Consider the following 27,963-nt stretch of genomic DNA (forward strand, 5'->3'; position numbering starts at 1 on the left):
TATTATTGAAAATATGGATGGTAAATTATGACAGTTTTAACTAGTAACATTGGAGATAGTCAGTTAGATATTTTATGTCCACTGATCTAAGTCGACGTCGACGTGGGGATAAAAATAACAGTAAATATACTTTAGATATTGAAAAAATTAGTGATATTATTCATCTCAAACGTCCTAATATATGTCCTAATATAATTGGTTTCATGTTCTCGGGATAAGATTGAGTTGATTAGTGCAGGATAGAATTATTATAATAAGGTAAGGATTTGAATTTTAGTAAAATCGAGAAAATAATCTTTCGCAATAGTCAATTATAACTTCTCAATTTACCTCTTATGATCATGGGGTCAAACATGTAGGACTATTAGGATGATGAATTTCACTTTTTATTATAATAATATAATTGATTTTATGGTAAAATATAAATCGATAAATTATTAATATATTTATTCTATTTATACGAAGATTTCATAGATCGTCCAACCACCTATACTTTCGATATGCAAGTTGTCTTTTTTTTTTTCTTCATTTATTTTCCTGTTTAAAAAATTAATTTTATTGAATATTTGGACTTTGATAGACTATGTTGGGTCCAACCTCCAGGGAAGTCCGGTTCAGGAACGGCTTGACTCAACGGGTTTTGGAACAGTCGGGATATAAAATAGTCACCTACTTCCTCCCCACTTCGTAGGGGTTGCGAATAGATCGCCGTCTCCGATCTCTACTCGGGCCAAATCTCGCCAGATCGCCGTCCTCGACTAGGTTTGATCTCCATTTTCCTCTTGATCTGTTCTTCCTTGAGCTTTTTGGTTTCCCTTGCTTGTTTGCTGCTCGAATCTGCGAGCCGTTTGCTTGGGTCCGTGAATCTGAAGATCCGCGATGTCCATATGCTCCGTCTTGGCCTGATCTATTAGGTTATTTACCATTTAGTTCCGATGTAGTGATTCCGAAGCGATCTTTTTTGTTTTGACTCCTGGAAGTTTTTTTTTTACCTTTTCCTCGCTATCTTACGAATTTGATCAATTGATTTATTATATTTCCGTAGTCGTGTAGAATCACTTAGAAGTTAAAGCAACTTCGATCGGAAGCAGGCCACTGTAACCCCGTATTGTTTCTCAGGTGATGTAGCTTACATAAAACTATGCTCGAATCGAACATCCTTGGGGTTAATTTCTTTCTCATTACGCTTATAAACTCCCTCTAGACTTTATTTCATTTTCTTTCTGAAAAAGCAGATCCAGTATTCATATGGACATTGTGTCGCCATGCTTCGGCAGAATTGATCTTTCGGAATGTGGAATTTTTCTTGTGCTTTTTTTCTTTCTTGTTGATTGGATTTTCACGAGTTTTGAACATTTCGTTGTATTTATGCAACAAGCACCGATTTTTAAAAAAAATTTATGGTATTCATTTAAGCAGTCAAGCTGGCACTGTCGTCAGTCTATTTTGACGTTCTAGAATTTTCTCAAGATTTATTTTTGTTATATAAAGGATTAATTTCTTTTCTCTCTCTCTCTCTCTCTTTTTTTTTTTTTGAGCTGAACATTTGCAATGAGTTTGCCCAGCGATGAAATGGTAATTCTCCTCTTTTTTGCATTTAGCTTTGAAAATTAGCAATCTCAAGAGCATAATGTCAAAGTTCTGATTACACCTATTCATTTGAAATATTCCAGGTTGTAATAGTTTGTGTTATTCTTTGGCCTTTTAGAATTAAGGCATATAAAATTCACCATGTCGAAAGATAGCCATTTACATCTAATTTGGGGACCATGTGCAAAAGTTCATTAAAATGGCCCAGCAAAAGTTAGCGCCCCATATTTTCAAATCATAAAAAAGGGCATTCCTTCCTTTCTCATCTCCCTCATTTGCCGGTCCCAATTTGTTATAAATATTCTTTTAAAAGCTAAAATTTAGTTTAAATATTAATAATTTTGATTTTTTATTTATTTCATATATTACAAATTTTTGTAATGAACTATGCAAATTATATGAACAAAATAAATATAAAGCAAATTATGATTGTACTTTTTATATATATGAAAATTTTAATTCACTAAACATATTTAAAAATTAGGATATAAACTTGTACAAAGCCTATGATTTATTTATATGAAATTCAAGCTTGAAAATATTATCAAAATAATGATTGTTAAATTTAATTTAAGTTATTAGAAAATATATAATTCATTTATATACCAATGTGTATTTAAAAATAATAAAAAATTAAAATTTATTAGTTTTTGTAAAAATTTAAATTAAAAATATCACAAAATTAAAATAAAATTTTGAGATATTTTATTATTGGGGTAATTGAGGAATATTGCAAAAGAGTGACATGAAATATGTTCTTTAATAATTTAGAAAATGAAGGGTGTAAAATACGCACCTTTAATAATTTTGAAAATGAGAGACATTTTTTTGATTTTCCACCGGAAAATTATTTACTTGGCCTCAGTTAGATGATAGGTAAACCATAATTATAATTCATCGAATCTGTCAATGTATGCATCGGTTTCTGATTTAAAGGAAAATGCAAGGTTTGAAGTTTCTTAAATTCCGAACAGCTTTCTAATCTTTTGTATTGTTCTTTTGATTTTCTGTTTGTTTTTGGAGTATCTTCTAATCTTTTGGATGGTTGTTTTGATTCTCTGTTTGTTTTTGGAGTATCCACTTCCATGTATGTTTGATTCATTGTCTATTCGGGTTTGATTGTAGGAAAAAGAATGTCAGAAATTACAGTAGACTAACAATTTTAAGTATAATCACGTAAGCTGAGGAGCAGATCTCTGAGTTTGTTTTAGTTGCATTAATTGCTGAAGTGATTGGGAGAAAAGATCTATAATTTTACTTGACAGTGTGGCTTTGATTGTGGGAAAAAGAATGTCAAAATTGCAGACTAGTGATTTTTAAGTACAGTCGATGAAGCCGAGGACCAGATCTTGGAGTTTGTTTTAGTTGCATTAATTAGTTTAGTGATGGAGGAAAAGATATATAATTTAGTTGACAGTCTCCCGAAAATGGAGAACCAAATGGATATTATGATCTTTTAGAGCAATAAATAATGGACTAGATATGTAATCAATTGACTCTGCTCATTTAAAACAAATGTGGTACCGCCACGTTAGCGGCCCCCTCACGACCCTCTCATGCCATTGAGAGGGAGTTTAGCAGGAATACAAATTGGCAAGTGCATGAGGGTCCACAAAGGTGATGAAATCCTTTGTCGAGTTTTGACTCCCCCATCTCTCGACCACTACAATCATTATCCCATGCACTTACCAATTGAGCGCCCAGGGGCCTTGACTCTGCTCATTTAGTCTCAATAATAGGTGCTTCAAAGGAAATCAGATTTTGAAACCTCTGTCTAAAGATCAAGTATGCTCTCAAGCCTCCATGGGCATAGCCGAGTTGGTACTTGGGTGGTAGATTGCCACAGAGCAAGGATCGAATCCCCGGGAAATAATCCCGTGAGGAATAAAATCCCTCCTACCTAAAGAGACGCCACTTGGTCATTGTGATTTATCTCCCTTCCAAATGCCTTGGGGCGAGTGTGGAGGGGCGCCTAGGATGAGCGCATTGCCTTTTGCACAAGTATGCTTGAGAGTGCTCAATCTTTAAATGTCAAAGATTAAAGACCAATTATTTTTGTCTGTGTTGCAACTGTTCATGTGATGGTTGCTTGACAGAGTGGCATATGCTTTGTAACCGTACAACATCAATTTGTTTTAGGAAGTAAAGTTTTCTATATATTTTTTTTCTAATTGTTGGATTCAATACTTTTATTTCCCTTCCACATCAGTTGAATTTTTTTATTATGTCATTCTATTAATAATTTCTTCTGTATTAGTGTCTTCTTTGTGTGTTTTATCTGTCAAATAACTCTTGGAAGTTATCAGTAGTGTTGTCTTTCTATCTTGAGTTTCATATTAGTTCTTGGTTAACAATTCAAGCCAACCACATATGTCTATTGAATCTTCACAAATTTTGTTTAGTGCCACGCTATTCTTATCACATGACGAGTCTCAAACATTTAGAAGATGTGAAGACAGAAGCATGCATTGTAATTGCTATATTGTTGGAAAGTTTTTGGGTTTGTGAAGTGTTGCTCTGTCAGCAATCAATGCATACATTTTTGTACTGTGATAAGAGCAACACATGCTGTGTTACTTGTATGTATATAGATAGAATGTCGATTTCTTGGTTGACTGGATTTTGCGCAACTGAAACTTGAAGACAATGCTAACTTCTTATATTTACTTGATATCCATCTCATTGAGGTGACTAATCTAAGGATCTACACCACGGCCACACTTTTTACTATGAAATTTCAATAGAATACCTCACAAGGAAGAAGACGAGGATAGGGTTTTGAGTACACCTTCTTCTTCTTTGAGTGGCTGAGATTGTAGCACTAGTGAGAGCTTGAACACTTGAGCTTGAACATTGGTGAGCAATGGAGAACAATAGAGCGCAATCGAACAGTGTGCTTAAACAAACTCTTCGAGCCTTCTTAAACCCTTCCAGAAAGAGTTGTTTTTTTTATTGTTTTGTGAGTCTTAATCGATTACCCGACGTTAATCGATTAAAGTAATCGATTTGGTGCATGTTTCATTTACGCGACTCATCCAAATCACTTACCCTAATCGATTAAGATTAGAGTAATCGACTAGCTCAGACGATTATGGATTATTCTGTTTCGAGTAGAATATTCCATAAGCGACTGAGCTAATCGCTTAAGCTTTAAACAAAAGCATTATATTTGAAGCACAAGACACTGTAAGTGGTTGATCCAATCGCTTACGGTGTCCTAATCGATTACACCAATCGATTAGGAACCCTTATGTTTCAAACAGAAGGTTTGTTAAGCGATTGGTTCAATTGCTTAACACCTTCTTAATCAATTAAGCATTTTGCTTAATCGATTAGCACACTTTGTTTGTGTTGATTATCAATTGCCTCGCCATGAATCTGGTTCTTGACCTTGAACTTCTTTTGCCTTGCATTCGGTCTTCCGACCTTCAAGAGCTTCTCTTGTGCCAAAGATCTGTCCCCTGACCTTCTTGGACTTGTCTTGCCTTATATCCGGTCTTCCGACCTACAAGGGCTTCTCTTGCCTGAATCTGGTCCTCAACCTTCTTGGTCCTGCAAACTTGAACTCATATTAGACCTAATGTATTAGCTTAAACTTCAATAATTGTCAATCATTAAAATTTCTTCCTTAGGGTATGTTTGCACCAACAATCTCTTCCGTTTTGATGTTTAACAATCTATTTAAGTTTAGATTAATTTCCAGCATAACATAAACATAAACAATATTTTGCAGGATGGTAAACTCTTTGTGATAGCATGAAACTATGTAAACTATATTGCAAACTAGCAAAATGTATAGTAAAATTTTATAAAATAGCACGAAACTTAAATGCAATATTTTCTCCCCTTTGGCAAATATAAAAAAAATACATAAGGGAAACGAAACTCCCCCTTAAATCATGCATGCGCAAAGAAACATACGCACATACGCATATAATCCAGATCTCCACATGGAAAACACAATAAACATAAATACAATAGGGGCACTCCCCCTAAGTACATGCAATCAAACACGAAAGGAACACCGGGACACTCTCCCACCAAAAATTCATAGATAAAAACCAAAATGTACAGAGGAACATTCATAGAGAAATCAAAGTATTTAAACAGACCATATACAACCAATAGTCCCTATGGTGCTAAAAACTGCATAAAAACGTCGTCAGCAACGGAATCACCACCATTTGTTAGAGAAACATCTCTTCCCGAAGTGCCAGTACCGGCCGTGGAGACACCACTTGCTGTAGGAGGTCGAATTGGTGGACCGACGGTCAAGAATGGATCAGATCGTGCAATGAGGCAATATCTGATCGAATGTCAGCAAGAGACGTCTGAGTGACAGTCTGACCTTGTGTAAGAGTAGCAAGCCGCCCATGGATTTGTGCCATTTCCAGATCACGCTCCAATTGTAACTCCTCAAATCGAGTGTCCATAGTCTCCTTAGATTGAAGAAGCTGAGCCCGGACGTCAACCTTGGACTCAGACGGGTCAGATCCAGCCTCCGCCGTAGCATCAGCTCTGGTAGCCCTTGCCGCTCGCTGCCTCGGCCGATGCCCGTCCCGACGAAGATGATCACCCTCGAGCATAATGTAAGCCAAGGAGAAGGAGCATGCAGAGATCCTCGAATACTTCTGCGACATCGGAAGTTAATGACCACGTGTCACATCGACTCCCACAGACGGCAACCACTCCGTAATGACATGGTCAAATGACATGTGTATCGTCCAATGAGCTGGCCGAGTGAAATGGATGATGCATTGGAATATGTTTAATGCAATGTTGACGTCAAGGGACTAACTAAGGACATATAACATGAACATTTGCATGAGTTTGATCGATGCAAGGGCCCTAGTGACAATGGATGAAATACAGTCGACTATGACCTTAAACAAGGCATAGTCAGTTGGAGAGATTTCCATAGCAGAATATGTGGTGATGGAAGCTAGGAGTCCATCAGTACGTGGTGTCCATTAAAATGTTGATGTATACTATCAAGAGAAATGTGATCTAACGGTAGAGGTAGGAGCTTTGGCAATGTAGGGTAGAAAATAAAAGTATCGATGTACGACCGACACTCTAAAAATGACTTTAGAATAGAAGGAGATAAATCTAAAGTGCATTTAGTAACGCGAGTCCTATACTAGTATTCGTCACCATGAGGATGGAGGTTGTTATAGAATTGGGATACATAATCCTCATAGATCTCATGTTGAAGATATACTAATTTTTCTAGATGATAGTGGCGTAGAACGCGCACTACATTGGAGCAATGGTTATGAAAGAACTTTTAATTGATGGACCGAGCGGAAATAAGCTTGAATTTATGGGTGTTAAATTTATGTTGCAATGACGCATTAGGAAACCTAGAATCCATAGGTGGCTGACGGGATTGAGAAGAACCCTCTCCCGCAACAACAGACTTTCTCCTAATGAGTTTGAAACGCAAATAATTTTCAACATTTGAATGATGCATCAATAATGAAGTTCAAGCAACTGATTAGCAATGGGCTTAGATCGATAAAAACACAAAAAAATCAAGTTCTAGAGTTTAGGATTTTCTTAGGTTTCGGAGGCATGGCTGATGTGTGCTGTTGAAGGAGAGAGCCAATTGCCAATGGCAAGGAAGGGTCGTATAGGGCACATGGTCGACGGCTAGAGAGATCGTCAGCTAGTGCAGAGACACGAAGCAAGAGGGTTTAAGGGAAGTGGGTAGGTGACTCGTTATTTATGACATGGGGTTGTAAAGGCTCAGATCGTAATCGATTAAGGAATTGCTTAGTCACTTAAAAATGGTGGTAAGCGAGTAGAACAAGCGCTTCAGACGGATTTTGTGTGCTGCGAGAATGTGCGGTAAGCGACTATCATAATCGATTAAAGAGTTTCAATCGATCATTGTTCGATTCAGATAACTACTGTGATCGCGTGAATTTAGCCAAATCGATTATCGTAATCGATTCGACACATTTTTGACATGGATTGTGGTTCTAAATCGACTGATCCAATCAATTTGAGTTATCCTAATCAATTGGATTAATTGATTCCGACCTGAATAGTGGCGAAGTGTTGAATTCCTAAGCAATTGATAATTGATATCAATCGCTTAGAGGTCTGATAACTCCACAAATTTTAGATTTGTATCGAATTGTCACCAACTTGAGCCCACCCTTGGATTCAAATAGTCCAAGAGTGTCACTAAAAAAAGTAAAGTGATTTAATTTGACTAAGATTATTGGCAAGGTTTAAAATGTCCAATCATGATCTTTGGACCAAATACATATTAATTATGTATTGATCTTCCTCATGATTGATCAAATAAATGATCAATGGAAATATTTAGTCTTCTTGATCAAAGTAATGCATCGTAACAAGTATTATAACCAAGAGAATTGCCCCTAACCTCTCACTCTCATCTAAACATCAAGAGAACAAACAAGGAAAATCTTATGTTTTTGTGAGAGGCAAAACAAAGGTTAAGGAAACTTCAAGAATTTTATTTTTGAAATGATCATACAAGATTGTGGTCTAGTCAATACAACAAATTCCTAATTCCTTTTGAAGAAAATTAAATTCAATTTTTAAAAGAGGTTTAGTAAAATTGTCGGCTAAGTTTGATTTTGACTTAATATAATTAAGGATGATATCACCTTGATCACATAATCACGAATAAAATAATGTTTGACCTCTATGTGTTTTGTTTTGAATAATGGACGAGATTTTTTTGTCAAAGTTATTGTACTCACATTATCACAAAGAACTTAAACATTTTTATAAGTGAGTTTAGCAATATATTCCACTTCGATTGCAGAGAGAGTTATACAATGTTGTTTCCTACTTGACCAACTTACTAGAAAGGATTCTAGAAATTGACATCCACCACTAGTACTTTTGCGATCCAAATGACCCTTCGTGTCTCTGCACTAGACGACGACCTTAAAAAGGAAGAGGTATATGTTGAGAAACCAGTTTGAAAATTTGGAGTATCCAAAACCACGTATATAAACTTAAAAAGGCCTTATATGGGCTAAAACAAGCTCCTCGAGCTTGGTATGAACGATTGTCAACATTTCTAGTTTCAAAAGGGTTTCACAAAGGGCAAATTGATCCACTTTATTTTTGAAAAATAGTGGTAATGGTATGTTTGTGGCCCAAGTATATATAGATGATATTATTTATAATTCCACATACAGAGATTTTTTAATAAGTTCATCAATCACATGGAGAGTGAGTTTGAAATGAGTTTGGTTGGTGATTGATGAGTTGATATTTTTCCTAAATTTACAAATTAAACAAACAAAAGAGGAAATCTATATTCATCAATCTAAATATGTAAATGCGTTATTTAAGAAATTTAGAATGGAAAATGTCAAAGATAACTCCCATGACCACTAGCACTAAATTAGATAGTGATCTTAAAGAAAAAGTTGACTCTAAGGTGTATTGTAGTGCTGTAAGGAGTCTTCTTTATCTCACTGCTAGTAGACTCAACATACTCGTGGGTATGTGTGCAAGGTATCAATCGTGTGCTAAAGAGTTACATTTGAGTGTCGTTATATAAATTCTTCGATATCTCAAGGGAACTCAAAATTTAGGCCTTTGGTATCTTCGAACCGAAACTTTTAATCTAGTGGGATATACCGATTCCGATTATACCGGATGTAAATTGGATCACAAAAGTACTAGTGGTGGATGTTAGTTTCTAGGGTCCTCTCTAGTAAGTTGGCCAAGTAGGAAAAACATTGTGTAGCTCTCTCTACAACCGAAGTGGAATACGTTGCTATGGGAGATTGTGTATCACAATTATTGTGGATGACCCATACTCTAGAAGACTATAAACTCACTTATAAAAATGTCCAAGTTCTTTGTGATAATGTGAGTACAATAAATTTGATAAAAAAAAAATCTCGTCCATCATTCAAGAATAAAATACATAGAGGTCAAGTATCATTTTATTCGTAATCATGTCAATTATACTGAGTTAAAATCAAACTTAGCCGACATTTTCACTAAACTCTTCCCGAAGTTGAATTTAGTTTTATTCGAAGGGAATTGTGAATGTGTTCTATTAATTAAACCACAATCCTCCATGATCAATTCAAAAATAAAATTCTTGAAGTTTCCTTAACCTTTGTTTTGCCTCTCACAAAAACATAGGATTTCCCTTGTTTTTTCTCTTGATATGTTTAGATGGGAGTGAGAGGTTAGGGACAATTCTCTTGGTCATAATGTTTGTTATGATGCATTACTTTGATGAAGAATATTGAATTTTTCCATTGATCATTTATTTGATCAATCATAGGAAGACCAATACATAATTAATGTGTATTTGGTCCAAATATCATGATTAGACATTTTAAACCTCACCAACAATCTTAGTCAAATTAAATCACTTTACTTTCTTTAGTGACACTTTTGGAGTATTTGAATCTAAGGGTGGGCTCAAGTTGGTGACAATTCAATACAAATTTAAAATTTGTGGAGTTATCGGAATTCAACGCTTCATTACTGTTCAGGTCAAAATAATCCAATCGATCGGATCAATCGATTTGGAATCACTGTCTGTATCAAAAGTGTGCTGAATTGATTATGGTAATCGATGCGGCTAAATGCACGCGATCACAGTAGTAATCTGAATCGATCACAGTGATCGATTTAAACTCTTTAATTGATTACGGTAGTCACTTACCACACATTTTTGTGGCGCACATAATCCGTCTGAAGCGCTTATTCCGCTTACCGTCATTCTTAAGTGACTAAGCAATTCGCTAATCGATTATGATCTGAGCCTTTATAATCCCACGTCATAAATAACGAGTTATCTACCCACTCCCCTTAAACCCTCTCACTTTATGTCTCTGCACTAGCCGACGATCTCTCTCGCTGTCGCCCTTGTGCCCTAGACGACCCTTCCTCTCGCAATTGGCTCTCTCCTTCAACAACACACATCAACCATGCCTCCGAAACCTAAGTAAATCCTAAACCCTAGAACTCAATTTTTTTGTGTTTTTATCGATCTAAGCCCATTGCTAATTAGTTGCTTGTGATGTGTTCATGCATCATCTCATTTGCATTCATGCTTTGTGTTTAAATTTCATTGTTGGTGCATCATTCAAATGTTGAAAATTATTTGTGTTTCAAACTCATTGGAGAAAGTCTGTTGCTGCGGGTGAGGGTTCTTCTCAATCCAGTCATCCACCTACAGATTCTAGGTTTCCCCATGTGTCATTGCAACATAAATTTAACACTCATAAGTGCAAGCTTATTTCCACTCGGTCCATCGATCAAAAGTTCTTTCATGGCCATTACTTCAGTGTAGTGTGCGTTCTACGCCACTATCATTTGGAAAAATTAGTATATCTTCAGCATGAGATCCATGAGGATTATGTATCCCAATTCGATAACAACCCCCATCCTCATGGTGACGAAACGCACTTTAGATTTTTCTCCTTCTATTCTATAGTCATTTTTAGAGTGTCGGTCGTCTACCAATATTTTTGATAGTATGCTCCTACATTGTCAGAGCTCCTACCTCCACCGTTCGATCATATTTCTCTTGATAGTATGCATCAACATTTTTATGGACGTTCATGTCCTGATGGACCCCTAGCTTCCATCACCACATATTTTGCTATAGAGATCTCTCCAGCTAACTATGCTTTGTTTAAGGTCATAGTCAACTATATTTTACCCATTGTCACTAGGGCCCTTGCATCCATCAAATCCATGCATATGTTCATGTTATATGCCCTTAGCCAGTCCCTTGACGTCAACATTGTATTAAACATGTTCCAATGCATCATCCATTTCACTCGGCTAGCTCAATGATACACATGTTGTTTGGCCATGTCATTACTGAATGGTTGGCGTCTGTTGGAGTCGATGTGACACATGGTCGTCAACTTTTGATGTTGTGGAAGTATTCGAGGATCTTTGCATGCTCCTTCTCATTGGCTCACATTGTGCACGAGGGCGATCATCTTCGTCGGGACAGGCATCGACCGAGGCAGTGAACAGCAGGGCTGCCAGAGCTGATGCTGAGGTGGAGGTTGGATCGACCCGTCTGAGGTTGACGTCCGGGCTCAACTTCTTCAGTTTGAGGAGATCATTAGACACTTGATTTGAGGAGTTACGATTGGAGCGTGATCTGGAGATGACACTGATCCATGGGTGGCTTGCTACTTTTACACAAGGCCAAGCTGTCACTCTTGTCGACATTCGATTAGATATTGCCTCATTGCACGATTTGATCCATTCTTTGACCGTTGGTCCATCGATTCAACCTCCTCCAGTTGGTGGTGTCTCCACGGCCGGTACTGGCACTTCAGGAGGAGATGTTTATCTGACAGATGACGGTGATTTTGTTGTTGACGACATTGTTATGAAGTTTTTTGCACCATAGGGACTATTGGCTGTATATGGTCTGTTTAAAAACTTTGATTTCTCTGTGATTGTTCCTCTGTCCATTTTGGTTTTTACTTATGGATTTTTGGCGGGAGAGTGTCCCGGTGTTCCTTTTGTGTTTGATTGCATGTGCTTAGGAGGAGTGCCCCTATTGTGTTTTCCATGTGGAGATCTGGATTTTATGCGTATGTTTCTTTGAATATGCATGGTTTAAGGGGGAGTTTCGTTTTCCTTGTGTATTTTTTGCCAAAAGGGGGAGAAAATATTGCATTAAAGTTTCATGCTATTGCATAACATTTTACTATACATTTTGCTAGTTTACAATATAGTTTACATAGTTTCATGCTATCACAAAGAGCTTACTATCCTGCAAAATATTGTTCATGTTTTTGTTATGTTGGAAATTAGTATAAACTTAAATAGATCGTCAAACATCGAAATTTCTTCCTTAGGGCACGATTGCACCAACATGTTCAACACTTAGGCAAATAAGATAGATCTCTAAGGTTATCTATTGAATTGATTGTTTGAGGGTGGGTGCAGTTGTACAATTTCATTGCTGTGCATCTGCAAAAAAAAAAAAACTCTTCTTTTCTGTTCTACACTTTTAGTTAAGTTTGTTTTTTCACAATTATCTTGTGTATCATATGATGATACATGTTAATGCACTTAGATATTCTAAGCCTAAACAGAACTTAAAATTATATTAGAATGTGCAAGGTGAAACTGTTTCCAATAAAATCTTTTGTTCCTATTTCCAATACTCTTTTCTCACATGTTCCCACAGATATATAGAACATGGCTGATGCTGAGGATATCCAGCCTCTCGTGTGTGACAATGGGACTGGGATGGTTAAGGTTAGTGTTTCACTCATTGGCCTAGTTATTGTGCCAACTTTTTAACTGGCTTTAGTAATTGATGTATAAACTGAATTAACTCTTTCACCTGTGTGTCAAAAGGCTGGATTTGCTGGTGATGATGCACCTAGGGCAGTCTTCCCAAGTATTGTAGGTCGGCCTCGCCACACAGGAGTTATGGTTGGGATGGGACAAAAAGATGCTTATGTTGGTGATGAAGCACAGTCCAAGAGAGGTATTCTCACATTGAAATATCCTATTGAGCACGGAATTGTCAGCAACTGGGATGACATGGAAAAGATCTGGCATCACACCTTCTACAATGAGCTTCGTGTTGCTCCTGAGGAGCACCCTATATTGCTCACTGAAGCTCCTCTTAATCCGAAGGCGAATAGAGAAAAGATGACCCAGATTATGTTTGAGACCTTTAATGTGCCTGCTATGTACGTTGCTATTCAGGCTGTCCTTTCACTCTATGCCAGTGGTCGCACAACTGGTTAGTATTTTCTCAGTAGCTTCTTTTTCTTTTTCAACTAAGGTTTACCTATGGCACATATTCTCAGGTATTGTGCTTGATTCTGGTGATGGTGTGAGCCACACTGTGCCTATATATGAAGGATATGCTCTACCTCATGCCATTCTTCGATTGGATCTTGCTGGTCGTGATCTCACCGACTGCTTGATGAAGATCCTCACAGAGAGAGGTTATTCATTTACCACCACTGCTGAGCGGGAAATTGTAAGGGACATCAAGGAGAAGCTTGCTTATGTTGCTCTTGACTATGAACAAGAGTTGGAAACTGCTAAGACTAGCTCATCGGTGGAGAAAAGCTATGAACTTCCCGATGGACAGGTTATTACCATCGGTGCTGAGCGATTTAGATGTCCAGAGGTCCTCTTCCAGCCATCCTTAATTGGCATGGAAGCTGCTGGAATTCACGAAACAACATACAACTCCATCATGAAGTGTGATGTTGATATTAGGAAAGATCTATATGGCAACATTGTGCTCAGCGGTGGATCCACTATGTTCCCTGGTATTGCTGACCGTATGAGCAAGGAGATCACAGCACTTGCTCCAAGCAGCATGAAGATTAAGGTGGTTGCTCCGCCTGAGCGAAAGTACAGTGTTTGGATTGGAGGCTCTATCCTTGCATCCCTCAGCACTTTCCAGCAGGTGAAGTGTCTATTGTATATGCTCTAGTATGAATGAAGATTTTATACATTTTTAGCTAACTGATAAACTGCATCTTGTAAACCTGCAGATGTGGATTACCAAGGGAGAGTACGAAGAATCTGGTCCAGCAATTGTCCACAGGAAATGCTTCTAAACTCATTCCTCTGTGTCTTTGGGCACTTTTTCTGGCTTGTTCTATCTAGTATTTGGCTTTGTTCGAACTGTGGTTTGCCTGATAATAGTATCTAGTGTTTGAGTCTCCTTTCGACTGTTGAGTTTGCTTGCAGAAAAGTTCTTTAGATGTTTTCCCTGAAGGATGCATTTCATTTGCAGTGGAAACGAAATTATGTATCAACTTTGTAATATTATTGCAAGTTTTAGTGTCCATGCCTTGGTCTGGGGACTTATCCATGGATGTATTCTTGTATGATGTAGTTACCTGGTTTATCTTTAACTTTTTTTTTGTTTGCCTTCTCTAGAGGCTGATTTTCTGGTTCTCTAGAAGTCTGATTTGCCAAAATTTCATTATTATTTTTTATGTAGCAATAATTATTTAAAGTTAGATGCCAAATATGCTTATTGATATTCATTCATTGTCCCGTTTAAACTAGGAAAGCTAATTCTCTCTCATGATGTTCTTGTGATCACGGCAGCTTGTGTCATTTTTGGTTGCTTGGAATTTGTATGGCTACATTTTTCTTCTAGTCTTTGTTAGACTGGAAAACCTTTTTTTACCTTCAAAGCCTTCAACTGTGATTTTCAGGTTGTTTACTTGGTTAAGGAAGACCCATCATTGCACTCCCTCTCACATACCGTGCTTGGACGATCACTCACAACCCTGCAAAACCTTGGAAACTCGACTGAGGACCACATTGTCGAACTACTTGATAATAGCACATGTTCATCCTAACTACGAGCATATTTGGTGTAAGTTAGTCAAATCAGTGTTCTGGAAATCTACATTGGTCCATTGGGAGGATTAAAATTTGCTCCTAGTTGTAGTGTAACGATCCTAGTTTTTTTTTTATACATATATAATACATAACCTGCGGACGTCACTTATTCATACTTCCATAATAGTGCCTTACTTAAAATAAAATTACATAGACGATTCGAAAAAAACATAACTATATGTGGAATTAATCTAGAAGGCCTTCGGGTTGTACTGTCTTTGCTCTGAGCTGGCTCACTAGTCAATGCCTCATATCCTATTCATCTCATTGTCTGAAAAAAAAGATATAAATTGTGAGTCGAGAGACTCAACATGTTCAAAACAATGTTTTGCATTAGTTAGTGTCTATAATCTAATGTACTATAGGATGCCCAGGCTAGGTAATTTAGGACTTACCTACTGGGACATTATGGATATGAGCATAGGCGTCGACATAGACATACGAGCATAAACATAAGCATAGACATGTAAATAAACTAAGCATGAAATAGACATAATCGTGAGCATAGGTGTAAGCATACTTGCATGTCATGAATACAAATATAAGGATATACTTAATCATGAACATGTATATAAACATAGGCATAAGCATACTTGCATGACATAAACGTATATACTAAGGATGGGCAAATCATAAGCATCATTGTGTACATAAGCTAAGCATGAAAATAAACATAATCACATAGAGTTAGTGAGCTCCCGGGCCAAGGGCACCGGTCACACTCAACTACATAGTTTGGTGAGCTCCCGGGCTAAGGGCACCGGTCACACTCTACCATATAAGATTTGGTGAGCTCCCGGGCTAAGGACACCGGTCACACTCAACCACATAGAATTTTGGTGAGCTCCCGGGCTAAGGACACCGATCACACTTTACCACATAAGATTTGGTGAGCTCCCGGGCTAAGGACACCAATCACACTCAACCACATAGAATTTTGGTGAGCTTCCGGGCTAAGGACACCGGTCACACTCTACCACATAGGATTTGGTAAGCTCCCGGGCTAAGGACACCGGTCACACTCAACCACATAGAATTTTGGTGAGCTCCCGGGCTAAGGACACCGGTCACACTCAACCACATAGAATTTTGGTGAGCTCCTGGGCTAAGGACACCGGTCACACTTTACCACATAAGATTTGGTGAGCTCTCGGGCTAAGGACAACGACCACACTCAACCATATAGAATTTTAGTGAGCTCCCGGGCTAAGGACACCGGTCACACTCTACCACATAAGATTTGGTGAGCTCCCGGGCTAAGGACGCCGGTCACACTCTACCGCATAAGATTTGGTGAGCTCCCGAGCTAAGGACACAGGCCACACTCAACCGCGTTCATTACATAAACATATACATAAGCATAAACATAAACATGATCTCTACATAGACATGAATGTAAATATGCATATAAACTTAAACATGAACTAAACATAAGCATAAGCATACTTGCATGACATCAACATACATACTAAATTATCATGGAGTTAATAACATGCATAATCATAATTTTCGAATGCCCTTAAGGCTCAATTTGAAATTTATAAACTAGTATGCCAGGGCTTTTAACAAGGAAATTATGGTATTTATTTCCTAAAGTCTTCTCATAGTATTTGATCCATAGCAAGTACGTTAATGTATTATCCAGATTATTTTAATATGTTACTTCTAACAATCTGAAATCATTTCATACCTCCTAATGGGGGTTAAAGGAAAATCAATCATGATCATATAAATGACAGAACACAAAATAGAGATATATCCACATAGAACATGCAAGCTGTAGCTTTCCTTTGATATTTCTTAACAAGAGGAAGTCAGGTTATATAGTTCCTACCAAACCATAGGGTATATCTACAGTAGTTGCATGCAAATAATCTTCTAGTTACTTTAATCGAATTATTAATCCTAATAAATTCATCCACCAATTGGTAACCTAATTATTTATTAAATGGTTTAATACTCAGTTAAACCTTTTAGTTAGTCAGACTAACTAATTAATCAATCAAGCTTATAATTCAACATATCTTTAATACTTCGCCATTCAATCTTTTTAATCATGATTACTACTTCAATCAATCCGTTAACTATGTCTCAAACTCTAAACCACCTCAAAACCTTATTAATTAACTAACTTTAATTAATTAATACCTATCAGCCTAGAATTAACCTGACTAATTAAACCTTGCAGTACCCTATCAACAAGAAGCTGGTGGATCATAATGGGCATTAAGAAGTGCTTAGCTCCTATGTTTCCATGCATAAACATCATTATACAAATTGACTAATGCTAAAACAATATAAAACGTGTATATAGGTTTCAACAATTATTTACAAGTGTCATTTTAGGCATGCAACGATACTGCTCAATGGAAATCAAAAAAAGAAAGTTTCTGCATTATACCTTTGCATGAACATGCACTACAAAAAATAAGGCATTTTGGGACAAAATTGGGGACGAATTTAAAAAAAAAATTCGTTGCAAAAATTTTTGGGACAAAATTTGGGACGAAAATTTTTTCGTCCCAAAATAGTTGATGCCAACTTTTGGAACGAATTATGGATTGTTGCAAATTTGGGAACAAATTTGGGGACGAATTTGGCGACGAATAAAATTTTCGTCCCCAAATTCGTTGCAAAAAAGTATACGAATTTGCAACGAAAGTTATTTTTGTTGCAAACTTAGGAACGAATTTGGGGACGAATTCACATAAAGTTTCCGCCAAATTTGTCTCTATTTTTTCAACAAATTTGGGGACGAATTCGGTGACAAATTATATTTTGTTGCCAAGTTTGTCCCTAATATTGCAACGAATTTGGGGACAAATTCGGTGACAAAATTTTTTTTGTTGCCATTTTTGTTCCTAAGTTTGCAACGAATAATAAATTTGTTGCAAAACTGATAAATTTTCGTCCCAGAATTCGTCCCAAATTCTGGGACGAAATTTGGGACGAATTTTGTGGATTCGTCCCAGAATTCGTCCCAGATTCTGGGACGAATTTTGGGACAAATTTTGTGGATTCGTCCCAAAATTCGTCCCAGAATCTGGGACGAATTCTGGGACGAAAATAATTTTGTCTCATATTACAATAGAATTGGAACAAATCATTTTCGTTGCCAAATTCGTCCCTATATCAAATATTTTTTTCCAGCTTCAATTTATTTCTACAATACAATCCAAATACATAAAAACCAAATTCAAATAACAAATAATATGCATTCAACACATCCTAATTTAACATTCAACACATCCTAATTTAACATTCAACACATCAACTCATAATTCAAGAAATATAAAGATTTCAACAAAGTTTACAAGATCCATCTTATTCAAGCTGCTAGAAAATATGATACAAAGTTCAACAACCCAATGTTTTATAAGTCCATCATCCATCCAACAACACTAAGAATACATATAGTCATCTTCGTGTGCCACAAAATCTTTGATCTCCATCAAATCTCCTTGGCTACATAACAACAAACAAATAAACTAGATCATGTGTAACAGGAAAGATTGTAAATATTATACGATATGGCCATGTAAAAAGAATAATTGGAAACAAAATATAAATGTGAAATTCCTTAAACATTCTAATAAAAGCCCTAATTCTAAAAAAAGTCATATTTACCAACGATATGAATCATCCATGTCATAGCAACGGTAAATAAAATTATAAGAATTATTTTGAAGCTAAGTACATGTATCGTAACTATGATACAACCTAATATAATTGACACATCATATAGAGAGAAAGAGAGAGAGATCTTGTGAAGTATGATATTAGGGTTCAAATTTTCTCACTTAGTTAACTTTATTTTTCATTTTAATTTACTGAATTTATAATTTTGTCTTTGGTTGGTATTTAATGTAAACTAAAGGATGTTTAAAATAATTGTTCCTTTCATTGTGTTAACTAGTTGACAATTTCATATGAATAACTTTGGCACATTTTTAACAACTCTTTGCAAAATATTAAGGTAGGAGGATGCATCGTTATCTAGTAAAGAATTTTAGAATAGTGTGATGTAATTCTAGATGAAATATAGAACTTTTATGTATCTATATAGTTTTGAGACTGTACATAGATCAAATTCAGAACTTTTATGCATCATTATCATTGAAGACAAAACAAGAAAGAGCAACTTATCAAAAAGAAGGAACACAATTAAACAACTATTTAAAGCTAACTTTAACATTATTATTTAAACTTAACTTTATATAATTAAACAACTATAACATAATTATTTAAGTCAAGATCATTACATAAGCAATAAGTGAATTCAACATAGACTACTAATTTTTCTGGGAAAAAAAAAAGAATTTACCTTGAGTATCCAATTGATGGCAACAGCACCTGATGCAGCTGTATTTTTGGATACTCCTACAGAGTTTAACAGTGTCCGTGTTGTGAAAACACCCATGGCTCCACCAAAGAAATGCTGAACAACAAAAAGAAACACTAGTGAGGAACTCAAAACAAAAAAGAAATAACAATTTCCTTCATTGCTATAAGAATAAAGTAACAAATGGATTCACACTACTTCAGATAAACTAGTATTTACCTTCAAAGCCCTCCATCTCATATATGGGACATAAGAAGGTGTCACACTGTCAGGAAAACCTTCAGGCACTACATACGATCTTACGAATGACATCAACTCCTGCGTGTGAATGCGTATTTTAGCAATTCAGCATGGATCTACAATAGCCATCTTAAATACACAAAATATAAGTCGTCACTTGCCTTAGGAGTCACAGGAAAAAAATCGACAATACGTTCAGGAATTTAAGCATAAATAACTTATCTTGATCATCACAGAGGTACGTAGGTGAACAAGATGATCCACATTATAGGGGGCAAAAATGAACTAGGACAGCATGGTGAAAGACTAAGGGCAAGCTTCCTCATTTCACAGGATGCATATTGTTCAATATCCGATTTTAGTTTCTACAAAGCCAAGATATTGTTTTGACAAACATTTCTAGGGAAAGCAACCTTGAAAACATCTTCAGTATAATGATTTATGATCTGTCATCTTCCTTAACCTACTGAAGGCAGAGTCTTTCTTTAGAACATCAGAGAACAAGAGACAGTGCCATATAAAAGACATATATAGTCTTGCTTCGTTTCACCAAAAGAGATTAAAATCAATGCAGAGACGAATTGAAGCAAAAGAATGCTCAGAGATGTCACCTCCAAGGGATCCACGGGGCTCTGCATCGGGACGGCGCGCAGAGACGGTCCCTTCCGCGCCTTAGTTCCGGGCGGGCATTCCACGTCGTCCAGCACATAACTCCACCTCCTCCCGTCGATCTCCTCGCAGCAGAGGACCCTGAGCGCGGCGAGGGCGAGGGCGAGGTCGAGGCCGGGGTCGACGGTCGCCCCGAACTTGACCTCGGTCTGGATCCGGTCGTCCCGCAGCGGCAGAGCGGTGGGTGAGGCGAGGGTGGCGACAAGTTGGCGCGGACGGCGTCGCGGACGATGTCGCGGGCCTCGAGGCTGGGCGAGGGCTTCAATGGAACCGGAGCCATGGTCAGATCGAGGCGGCGGATTGGGCGCTGGAAGAGTGAGGAAGGGGGGATTTAGAGGGCGAGAGTAGAGGGGTCGCCTCGGTTGTGTCGCCGGCGATTTTGGGGACGAATTCCTGGATTCGTCCCTGATTTTGGGACTGATTTTGGGACGAATTCAGGATTCGTCCCAGATTTAAGAAAAATTAAAATTAAAATAAAAATTATTCGGAAGGTCTAAATATTGATCTAACGATCTCGGAATTTCATGAAATAAGTTTCTTTGGGTTTCTAATTTTCTCATGATCTTAAAAATATACTCATCCATAATTTTAATCTCATATATTTAGTGTAGTGATTTTTTAACCCAAATTTGACCTAATTCAGGTAAAAAAAAACACGAAATTTAATATATTATTTTAAAATTAAGGATGAGGATATATTTATGATTAAGGGGAAGTTAGAAACTTATAGACTCTTGTTTCATGAAATTCTGACATCTGTAGACTTATATTTTAAGTTTTAAACACATATTCAAACATGCCTTAAACGCTAACATATTTAATTAATACTAAACTATCTATGTTTCACTAAATATGGACCTAACGATCTCGGAATTTCATGAAACAAGTTTCTACGGGTTCCTAATTTTCTCGTGATCTTAAAAATATCCTCATCGATAATTTTAACATATTATATTAAGTGCGGTAAATTTTTTATTACGAATTAGGTAATATTTATGTTAAAAAATCACCACACTCAATATATTAGGTTAAAATTTAGATTTAGGATATTTTTAAGATCACGAGAAAATTAGAAACCCATAGAAACTTGTTTCATGAAATTCGGAGATCGTTAGGTCCATATTTAGGCCTTCCGAATGATTTTTATTTTAATTTTAATTTTTTTTAAATCTGGGACAAATCCAGGATTCGTCCCAAATTTTGGGACGAATTCCTGGATTCGTCCCTGATTTTGGGACGAATCCAGGTTTCGTCCCAGATTTAAGAAAAATTAAAATTAAAATAAAAGTCATTCGGAAGGCCTAAATAGGGACCTAACGATCTCGGAATTTCATGAAAGAAGTTTCTTTGGGTTCCTAATTTTCTCATGATCTTAAAAATATCCTCATCCATAATTTTAATATATTATATTCAGTGCGGTAAATTTTTTATTACGAATTAGGTCATATTCATGTTAAAAAATCACCACACTCAATATATTAGGTTAAAATTTAGATTTAGGATATTTTTAAGATCATGAGAAAATTAGGAACCCAAAGAAACTTGTTTCATGAAATTCCGAGATAGTTAGGTCCATATTTAGGCCTTCCGAATGATTTTTATTTTTATTTTAATTTTTTTTAAATCTGGGACGAATCCAGGATTCGTCCCAAATTTTGGGACGAATCCAGGATTCGTCCCTGATTTTGGGACGAATCCTGGATTCGTCCCAGATTTAAGAAAAATTAAAATTAAAATAAAAGTCATTCGGAAGGCCTAAATATTGATCTAACGATCTCGGAATTTCATGAAACAAGTTTCTTTGGGTTCCTAATTTTCTCATGATCTTAAAAATATCCTCATCCATAATTTTAATCTCATATATTTAGTGTGGTGATTTTTTAACCCGAATTTGACCTAATTTAGGTAAAAAAAAACACGAAACTCAATATATTATTTTAAAATTAAGGATGAGGATATATTTATGATTAAGGGGAAGTTAGAAACTTATAGACTCTTGTTTCATGAAATTCTGACATCTGTAGACTTATATTTTAAGTTTTAAACACATATTCAAACATGCCTTAAACGCTAACATATTTAATTAATACTAAACTATCTATGTTTCACTAAATATGGACCTAACGATCTCGGAATTTCATGAAACAAGTTTCTACGGGTTCCTAATTTTCTTGTGATCTTAAAAATATCATCATTCATAATTTTAACATATTATATTAAGTGCGGTAAATTTTTTATTACGAATTAGGTCATATTCATGTTAAAAAATCACCACACTCAATATATTAGGTTAAAATTTAGATTTAGGATATTTTTAAGATCATGAGAAAATTAGAAACCCATAGAAACTTGTTTCATGAAATTCGGAGATCGTTAGGTCCATATTTAAGCCTTCCAAATGATTTTTATTTTTATTTTAATTTTTTTTAAATCTGGGACGAATCCAGGATTCGTCCCAAATTTTAGGACGAATTCCTGGATTCGTCCCAAATTTTGGGACGAATTCCTGGATTCGTCCCTGATTTTGGGACGATTCCAGGATTCGTCCCAAAATTTGGTACGAATCCAGGTTTCGTTCCAGATTTAAGAAAAATTAAAATTAAAATAAAAGTCATTCGGAAGGCCTAAATATGGACCTAACGATCTCGGAATTTCATGAAACAAGTTTCTACGGGTTCCTAATTTTCTCATGATCTTAAAAATATCCTCATCCATAATTTTAACATATTATATTAAGTGCGGTAAATTTTTTATTACGAATTAGGTCATATTCATGTTAAAAAATCACCACACTCAATATATTAGGTTAAAATTTAGATTTAGGATATTTTTAAGATCACGAGAAAATTAGAAACTTGTTTCATGAAATTCGGAGATCGTTAGGTCCATATTTAGGCCTTCCAAATGATTTTAATTTTAATTTTAATTTTTTTTAAATCTGGGACGAATCCAGGATTCGTCCCAAATTTTGGGACGAATTCCTGGATTCGTCCCTGTTTTTGGGACAAATCTAGGATTCGTCCCAAAATTTGGGACGAATCCAGGTTTCGTTCCAGATTTAAGAAAAATTAAAATTAAAATAAAAGTCATTCGGAAGGCCTAAATATGGACCTAACGATCTCGAAATTTCATGAAACAAGTTTTTACGGGTTCCTAATTTTCTCATGATCTTAAAAATATCCTCATCCATAATTTTAACATATTATATTAAGTGCGGTAAATTTTTTATTACGAATTAGGTCATATTTATGTTAAAAAATCACCACACTCAATATATTAGGTTAAAATTTAGATTTAGGATATTTTTAAGATCACGAGAAAATTAGAAACCCATAGAAACTTGTTTCATGAAATTCGGAGATCGTTAGGTCCATATTTAGGCCTTCCGAATGATTTTTATTTTAATTTTAATTTTTTTTTAAATCTGGGACGAATCCAGGATTCGTCCCAAAATTTGGGACGAATCCAGGTTTCGTCCCAGATTTAAGAAAAATTAAAATTAAAATAAAAGTCATTGACCTAGCGATCTCGAATTTCATGAAACAAGTTTCTTTGGGTTCCTAATTTTCTCATGATCTTAAAAATATCCTCATCCATAATTTTAATATATTATATTCTGCGCGGTAAATTTTTTATTACGAATTAGGTCATATTCATGTTAAAAAATCTCCACACTCAATATATTAGGTTAAAATTTAGATTTAGGATATTTTTAAGATCATGAGAAAATTAGGAACCCAAAGAAACTTGTTTCATGAAATTCCGAGATCGTTAGGTCCATATTTAGGTCTTCCGAATGATTTTAATTTTAATTTTAATTTTTTTAAATCTGGGACGAATCCCGGATTCGTCCCAAATTTTGGGACGAATTCCTGGATTCTTCCCTGATTTTGGGACGAATCCAGGATTCATCCCTGATTTTGGGACGAATCCAGGTTTCGTCCCAGATTTAAGAAAAATTAAAATTAAAATAAAAGTCATTCGGAATGCCTAAATATGGACCTAACGATCTCGGAATTTCATGAAACAAGTTTCTTTGGGTTCCTAATTTTCTCATGATCTTAAAAATATCCTCATCCATAATTTTAATCTTATATATTTAGTGTGGTAATTTTTTAACCCGAATTTGACCTAATTCAGGTAAAAAAAACACGAAACTCAATATATTATTTTAAAATTAAGGATGAGAATATATTTATGATTAAGGGGAAGTTAGAAACTTATAGACTCTTGTTTCATGAAATTTTGACATCTGTAGACCTATATTTTAAGTTTTAAACACATATTCAAACATGCCTTAAACGCTAACATACTTAATTAATACTAAACTATCTATGTTTCATTAGATATGGACCTAACGATCTCGGAATTTCATGAAACAAGTTTCTACGGGTTTCTAATTTTCTCATGATCTTAAAAATATCCTCATCCCTAATTTTAACATATTATATTAAGTGCGGTAAATTTTTTATTACGAATTAGGTCATATTCATGTTAAAAAATCACCACACTCAATATATTAGGTTAAAATTTAGATGTAGGATATTTTTAAGATCACGAGAAAATTAGGAACGCTTAGAAACTTATTTCATGAAATTCGGAGATCGTTAGGTCCATATTTAGGCCTTCCGAATGATTTTTATTTTCTTTTTAATTTTTCTTAAATCTGGGACGAATCCAGGATTCGTCCCAAAATTCATCCCAAAATATAGGACGAATCCTGGATTCGACCCAGATTTAAGAAAAATAAAAAATAAAATAAAAATCATTCGGAAGGCCTAATATGGACCTAACGATCTCGGAATTTTATGAAACAAGTTTTTTTGGGTTTCTAATTTTCTCGTGATCTTAAAAATATCCTCATCCATAATTTTAATATATTATATTCAGTGCGGTAAATTTTTTATTATGAATTAGGTCATATTCATGTTAAAAAATCACCACACTCAATATATTAAGTTAAAATTTAGATTTAGGACATTTTTAAGATCATGAAAAAATTAGGAACCCATAGAAACTTGTTTCATAAAATTCCGAGATCGTTAGGTACATATTTAGGCCTTCCGAATGATTTTTATTTTATTTTTTATTTTTCTTAAATTTGGGACGAATCTTGGATTCGTCCCTAAATCTGGGACGAATCCAGAAATTCATCCCAGAATTTGGGACGAATCCAGGATTCGTCCCAGAATTTGGGACGAATCCAGGATTCATCCCAAATTTAAAAAAAATAAAAAATAAAAGAAAAATTATTTGAAAGGCTTAAATATGGACCTAACGATCTCGGAATTCTATGAAACAAGTTTCTATGGATTTCTAATTTTCTCATGATCTTAGAAATATCTTCATCCATAATTTTAACATACTATATAAAAGCGGTGAATTTTTTATTATGAATTAGGTCAACTTCGGGTTAAAAAATCACCCTACTAAATATATGAGGTTAAAATTATGGATGGAGATATTTTTAAGATCATGAGAAAATTAGAAACCCATAGAAACTTGTTTCATAAAATTCTGAGATCGTTAGACCCATATTTAGGCCTTCCAAATGATTTGTCTTTTATTTTTTATTTTTCTTAAATCTGGGACGAATCCTGGATTCGTCCCAAAATCTGGGACGAATCCTGGATTCGTCCCAAAATCTGGGACGAATTCTAGATTCGTCCCAGATTTTGGGACGAATTTTGCAACGAAAATAATATTCGTTGGAAATATGCGACGAAAATGTTTTGTTGCAGATTTCGTTTCTAATTTGGATCAATTTTTTTTTTGTTGCCAAAATTGTTGCGATTTTGGGACGAAAATTTTTTGTCCCAAACTTTCGTCCCTAAATTATTATTTTTTTGTAGTGATGGGACGAATAATAACATCTATCATATCATCACTTGCTCAATTAATTTTAGTTAATAAAATTTTCTAACGTCTAAGGTAAACACATGGTAAATCATGACCATAACTTACACTTCTCGACCTGCTTCTATCTACTGTTATTCATGGCTTGTACTTCCCGACCTGTACGTTAGATCTGTATCCTGACCTGCCTCTGTATACTTGTTATCCTTGGCTTGTACGTTCCGACCTATACACCAGGTCTGTGTCCCGACCTGCTTCTATCTACTGTTATTCATGGCTTACACTTCCCAACTTGTACGCTAGGTCTGTTTCTCGACCCGCTTTCGCCTACTGCTATCCATGGCTTGTACGTCCCGACCTGTACGTCTGATCTGTTTCCCGACCTGCGTTCGTCTACTATTATCCATGGCTTGTACGTCCCGACCTGTACTTCTGATCTGTTTCCCGACCTGCGTTCGCCTACTGTTATCCATGGCTTGTAAGTCCCGACCTGTAGACCCGATCTGTATCCCGACCTATGTTCGCCTACTGTTATCCATGGCTTGTACGTCCCGATCTGTACACCCGCTCTGTATCCTGACCTGCGTTCGCCTACTATTATCCATGGCTTGTGCGTCCCGACCTGTAAGTCTGATCTGTTTCCTGACCTGCGTTCGCCTACTGTTATCCATGACTTGTACATCCCGACCTGTACACCCGATCTGTATCCTGACCTGCGTTCACTTACTGTTATCCATGGCTTATGCGTCCCGACCTGTACGTTTAATCTGTTTCCCGACCTGCGTTCACCTACTGTTATTCATGGCTTGTACATCCCGACCTGTACACCCGATCTGTATCCTGACCTGCGTTCGCCTACTGTTATCCATGGCTTGTGCGTCCCGACCTGTACGTCTGATCTGTTTCCCGATCTACGTTCGCCTACTGTTATCCATGGCTTGTACATCCCGACCTGTACACCCGATCTGTATCCTGACCTACGTTCGCCTATTGTTATCCATGACTTGTGCGTCCCGACCTATACGTCTGATCTGTTTCCCGACCTGCATTCGCCTACTATTATCTATGGCTTGTACATCCCGACTTATACGTCTAGTTTGTTCTGCGCCAAGGGCCTTCTTTCCTTTACCTTTACGTGGCTTGTGGGCTCAGTCCTCAGTTGTACTTGGCATGTGGGCTTTGTCCTTGACCTGTACCTGGCCTGTGGGCCCTGTCCTTGACCGCTATCAGGGCTGGCACTTGTCCGACTTATAATCCTATCCTTTGACCGCCCCGTCAGCTGAGTCTTTGACCCTGGCCACGTAAGTTGGACTTCTGACTAGCCACGGAGGCTGGACCTCTGACCTCCACGTAAGTCTGACTTCTAACTAGCATGTAAGCTTGACTTCTGACCAGCCACGGAGGCATGACTTCTGACCATCCTGTGGTCTTGACTCCTAACCACATCATCTTACTGACCTCACGAACATGCGCCGTATCAACAGTAATTAAACCTGAACCCTATAAAATCCGAATTCCAAAAAAAAAAACTATAAAACTAACTAGAGCGTTAAACAAGATTAGGAACATACACAACCTTCCTAAAGCGAGAATATGATAGGCAACCATTACAATTTAGTGAAGGAACTACCCTCCTCAAGAGATCTGAAATACTCCATCTACACAAACCTTTAAAACTTAAGAAGAGAACTTAAACTAGCGCATCATACCTCAACCTATGGTACCCGAAGTTCACCAACCATAGAAACTAACTAAAGCATTACAAGTTAGGGAGCATGCCTTTAATTTCCTTAGCTATCAACTCTTCCACCTTTGTCTTCCCTTGGAGCTCTAGTACCGATGGAAAAACAAAGGGTGGGGGAAATCTTCTTAGCGCCGAC

General features: G+C 36.3%; 2 protein-coding genes across 3 annotated transcripts; one reads left to right on the plus strand and one right to left on the minus strand.

Moving 5' to 3' along the window:
- Nucleotides 1-610: 610 nt before the first annotated feature.
- LOC122014435 (actin-101-like) lies at nucleotides 611-14,434 on the plus strand. 2 transcript variants are annotated; one of them, XM_042570669.1, is made up of 6 exons: nucleotides 684-762; nucleotides 1,046-1,119; nucleotides 12,776-12,846; nucleotides 12,949-13,342; nucleotides 13,410-14,023; nucleotides 14,112-14,434. In XM_042570669.1, exons 3-6 carry the CDS (start codon nucleotides 12,787-12,789, stop codon nucleotides 14,175-14,177), a joined length of 1,134 nt encoding a protein of 377 aa, XP_042426603.1. In that variant the 5' UTR covers nucleotides 684-762; nucleotides 1,046-1,119; nucleotides 12,776-12,786; the 3' UTR covers nucleotides 14,178-14,434. The 2 variants fall into 2 exon arrangements, with proteins under 2 accessions (XP_042426602.1, XP_042426603.1); XM_042570668.1 differs by lacking the exon at nucleotides 1,046-1,119 and having other exon boundaries at nucleotides 611-762.
- Nucleotides 14,435-18,214: 3,780 nt separating this feature from the next.
- Nucleotides 18,215-27,552, minus strand: LOC122013884 (protein root UVB sensitive 6-like). The gene is made up of 5 exons (XM_042570096.1): nucleotides 27,542-27,552; nucleotides 20,170-20,644; nucleotides 19,538-19,636; nucleotides 19,301-19,414; nucleotides 18,215-18,441 (listed from the first exon to the last, which is right to left on the minus strand). Exons 1-5 carry the CDS (start codon nucleotides 27,550-27,552, stop codon nucleotides 18,394-18,396), a joined length of 747 nt encoding a protein of 248 aa, XP_042426030.1. The 3' UTR covers nucleotides 18,215-18,393.
- Nucleotides 27,553-27,963: the final 411 nt, after the last annotated feature.

This window comes from Zingiber officinale, chromosome 8B, assembly GCF_018446385.1.
Source record: "Zingiber officinale cultivar Zhangliang chromosome 8B, Zo_v1.1, whole genome shotgun sequence".
Classification (NCBI taxonomy): Eukaryota; Viridiplantae; Streptophyta; class Magnoliopsida; order Zingiberales; family Zingiberaceae; genus Zingiber; species Zingiber officinale.

Coding starts and splice junctions, on each gene's coding strand:
- LOC122014435 (XM_042570668.1), top strand. CDS start 12,787: ATGGCTGATGCTGAGGATATCCAGCCTCTCGTGTGTGACAATGGGACT. Junction 13,343..13,409: donor TGCCAGTGGTCGCACAACTG/GTTAGTATTTTC, acceptor ACATATTCTCAG/GTATTGTGCTTGATTCTGGT. Junction 14,024..14,111: donor CCCTCAGCACTTTCCAGCAG/GTGAAGTGTCTA, acceptor GTAAACCTGCAG/ATGTGGATTACCAAGGGAGA.
- LOC122013884 (XM_042570096.1), bottom strand. Junction 19,415..19,537: donor TGAGATGGAGGGCTTTGAAG/GTAAATACTAGT, acceptor TTTGTTGTTCAG/CATTTCTTTGGTGGAGCCAT. Junction 18,442..19,300: donor CCATCAATTGGATACTCAAG/GTAAATTCTTTT, acceptor GTTGTTATGTAG/CCAAGGAGATTTGATGGAGA.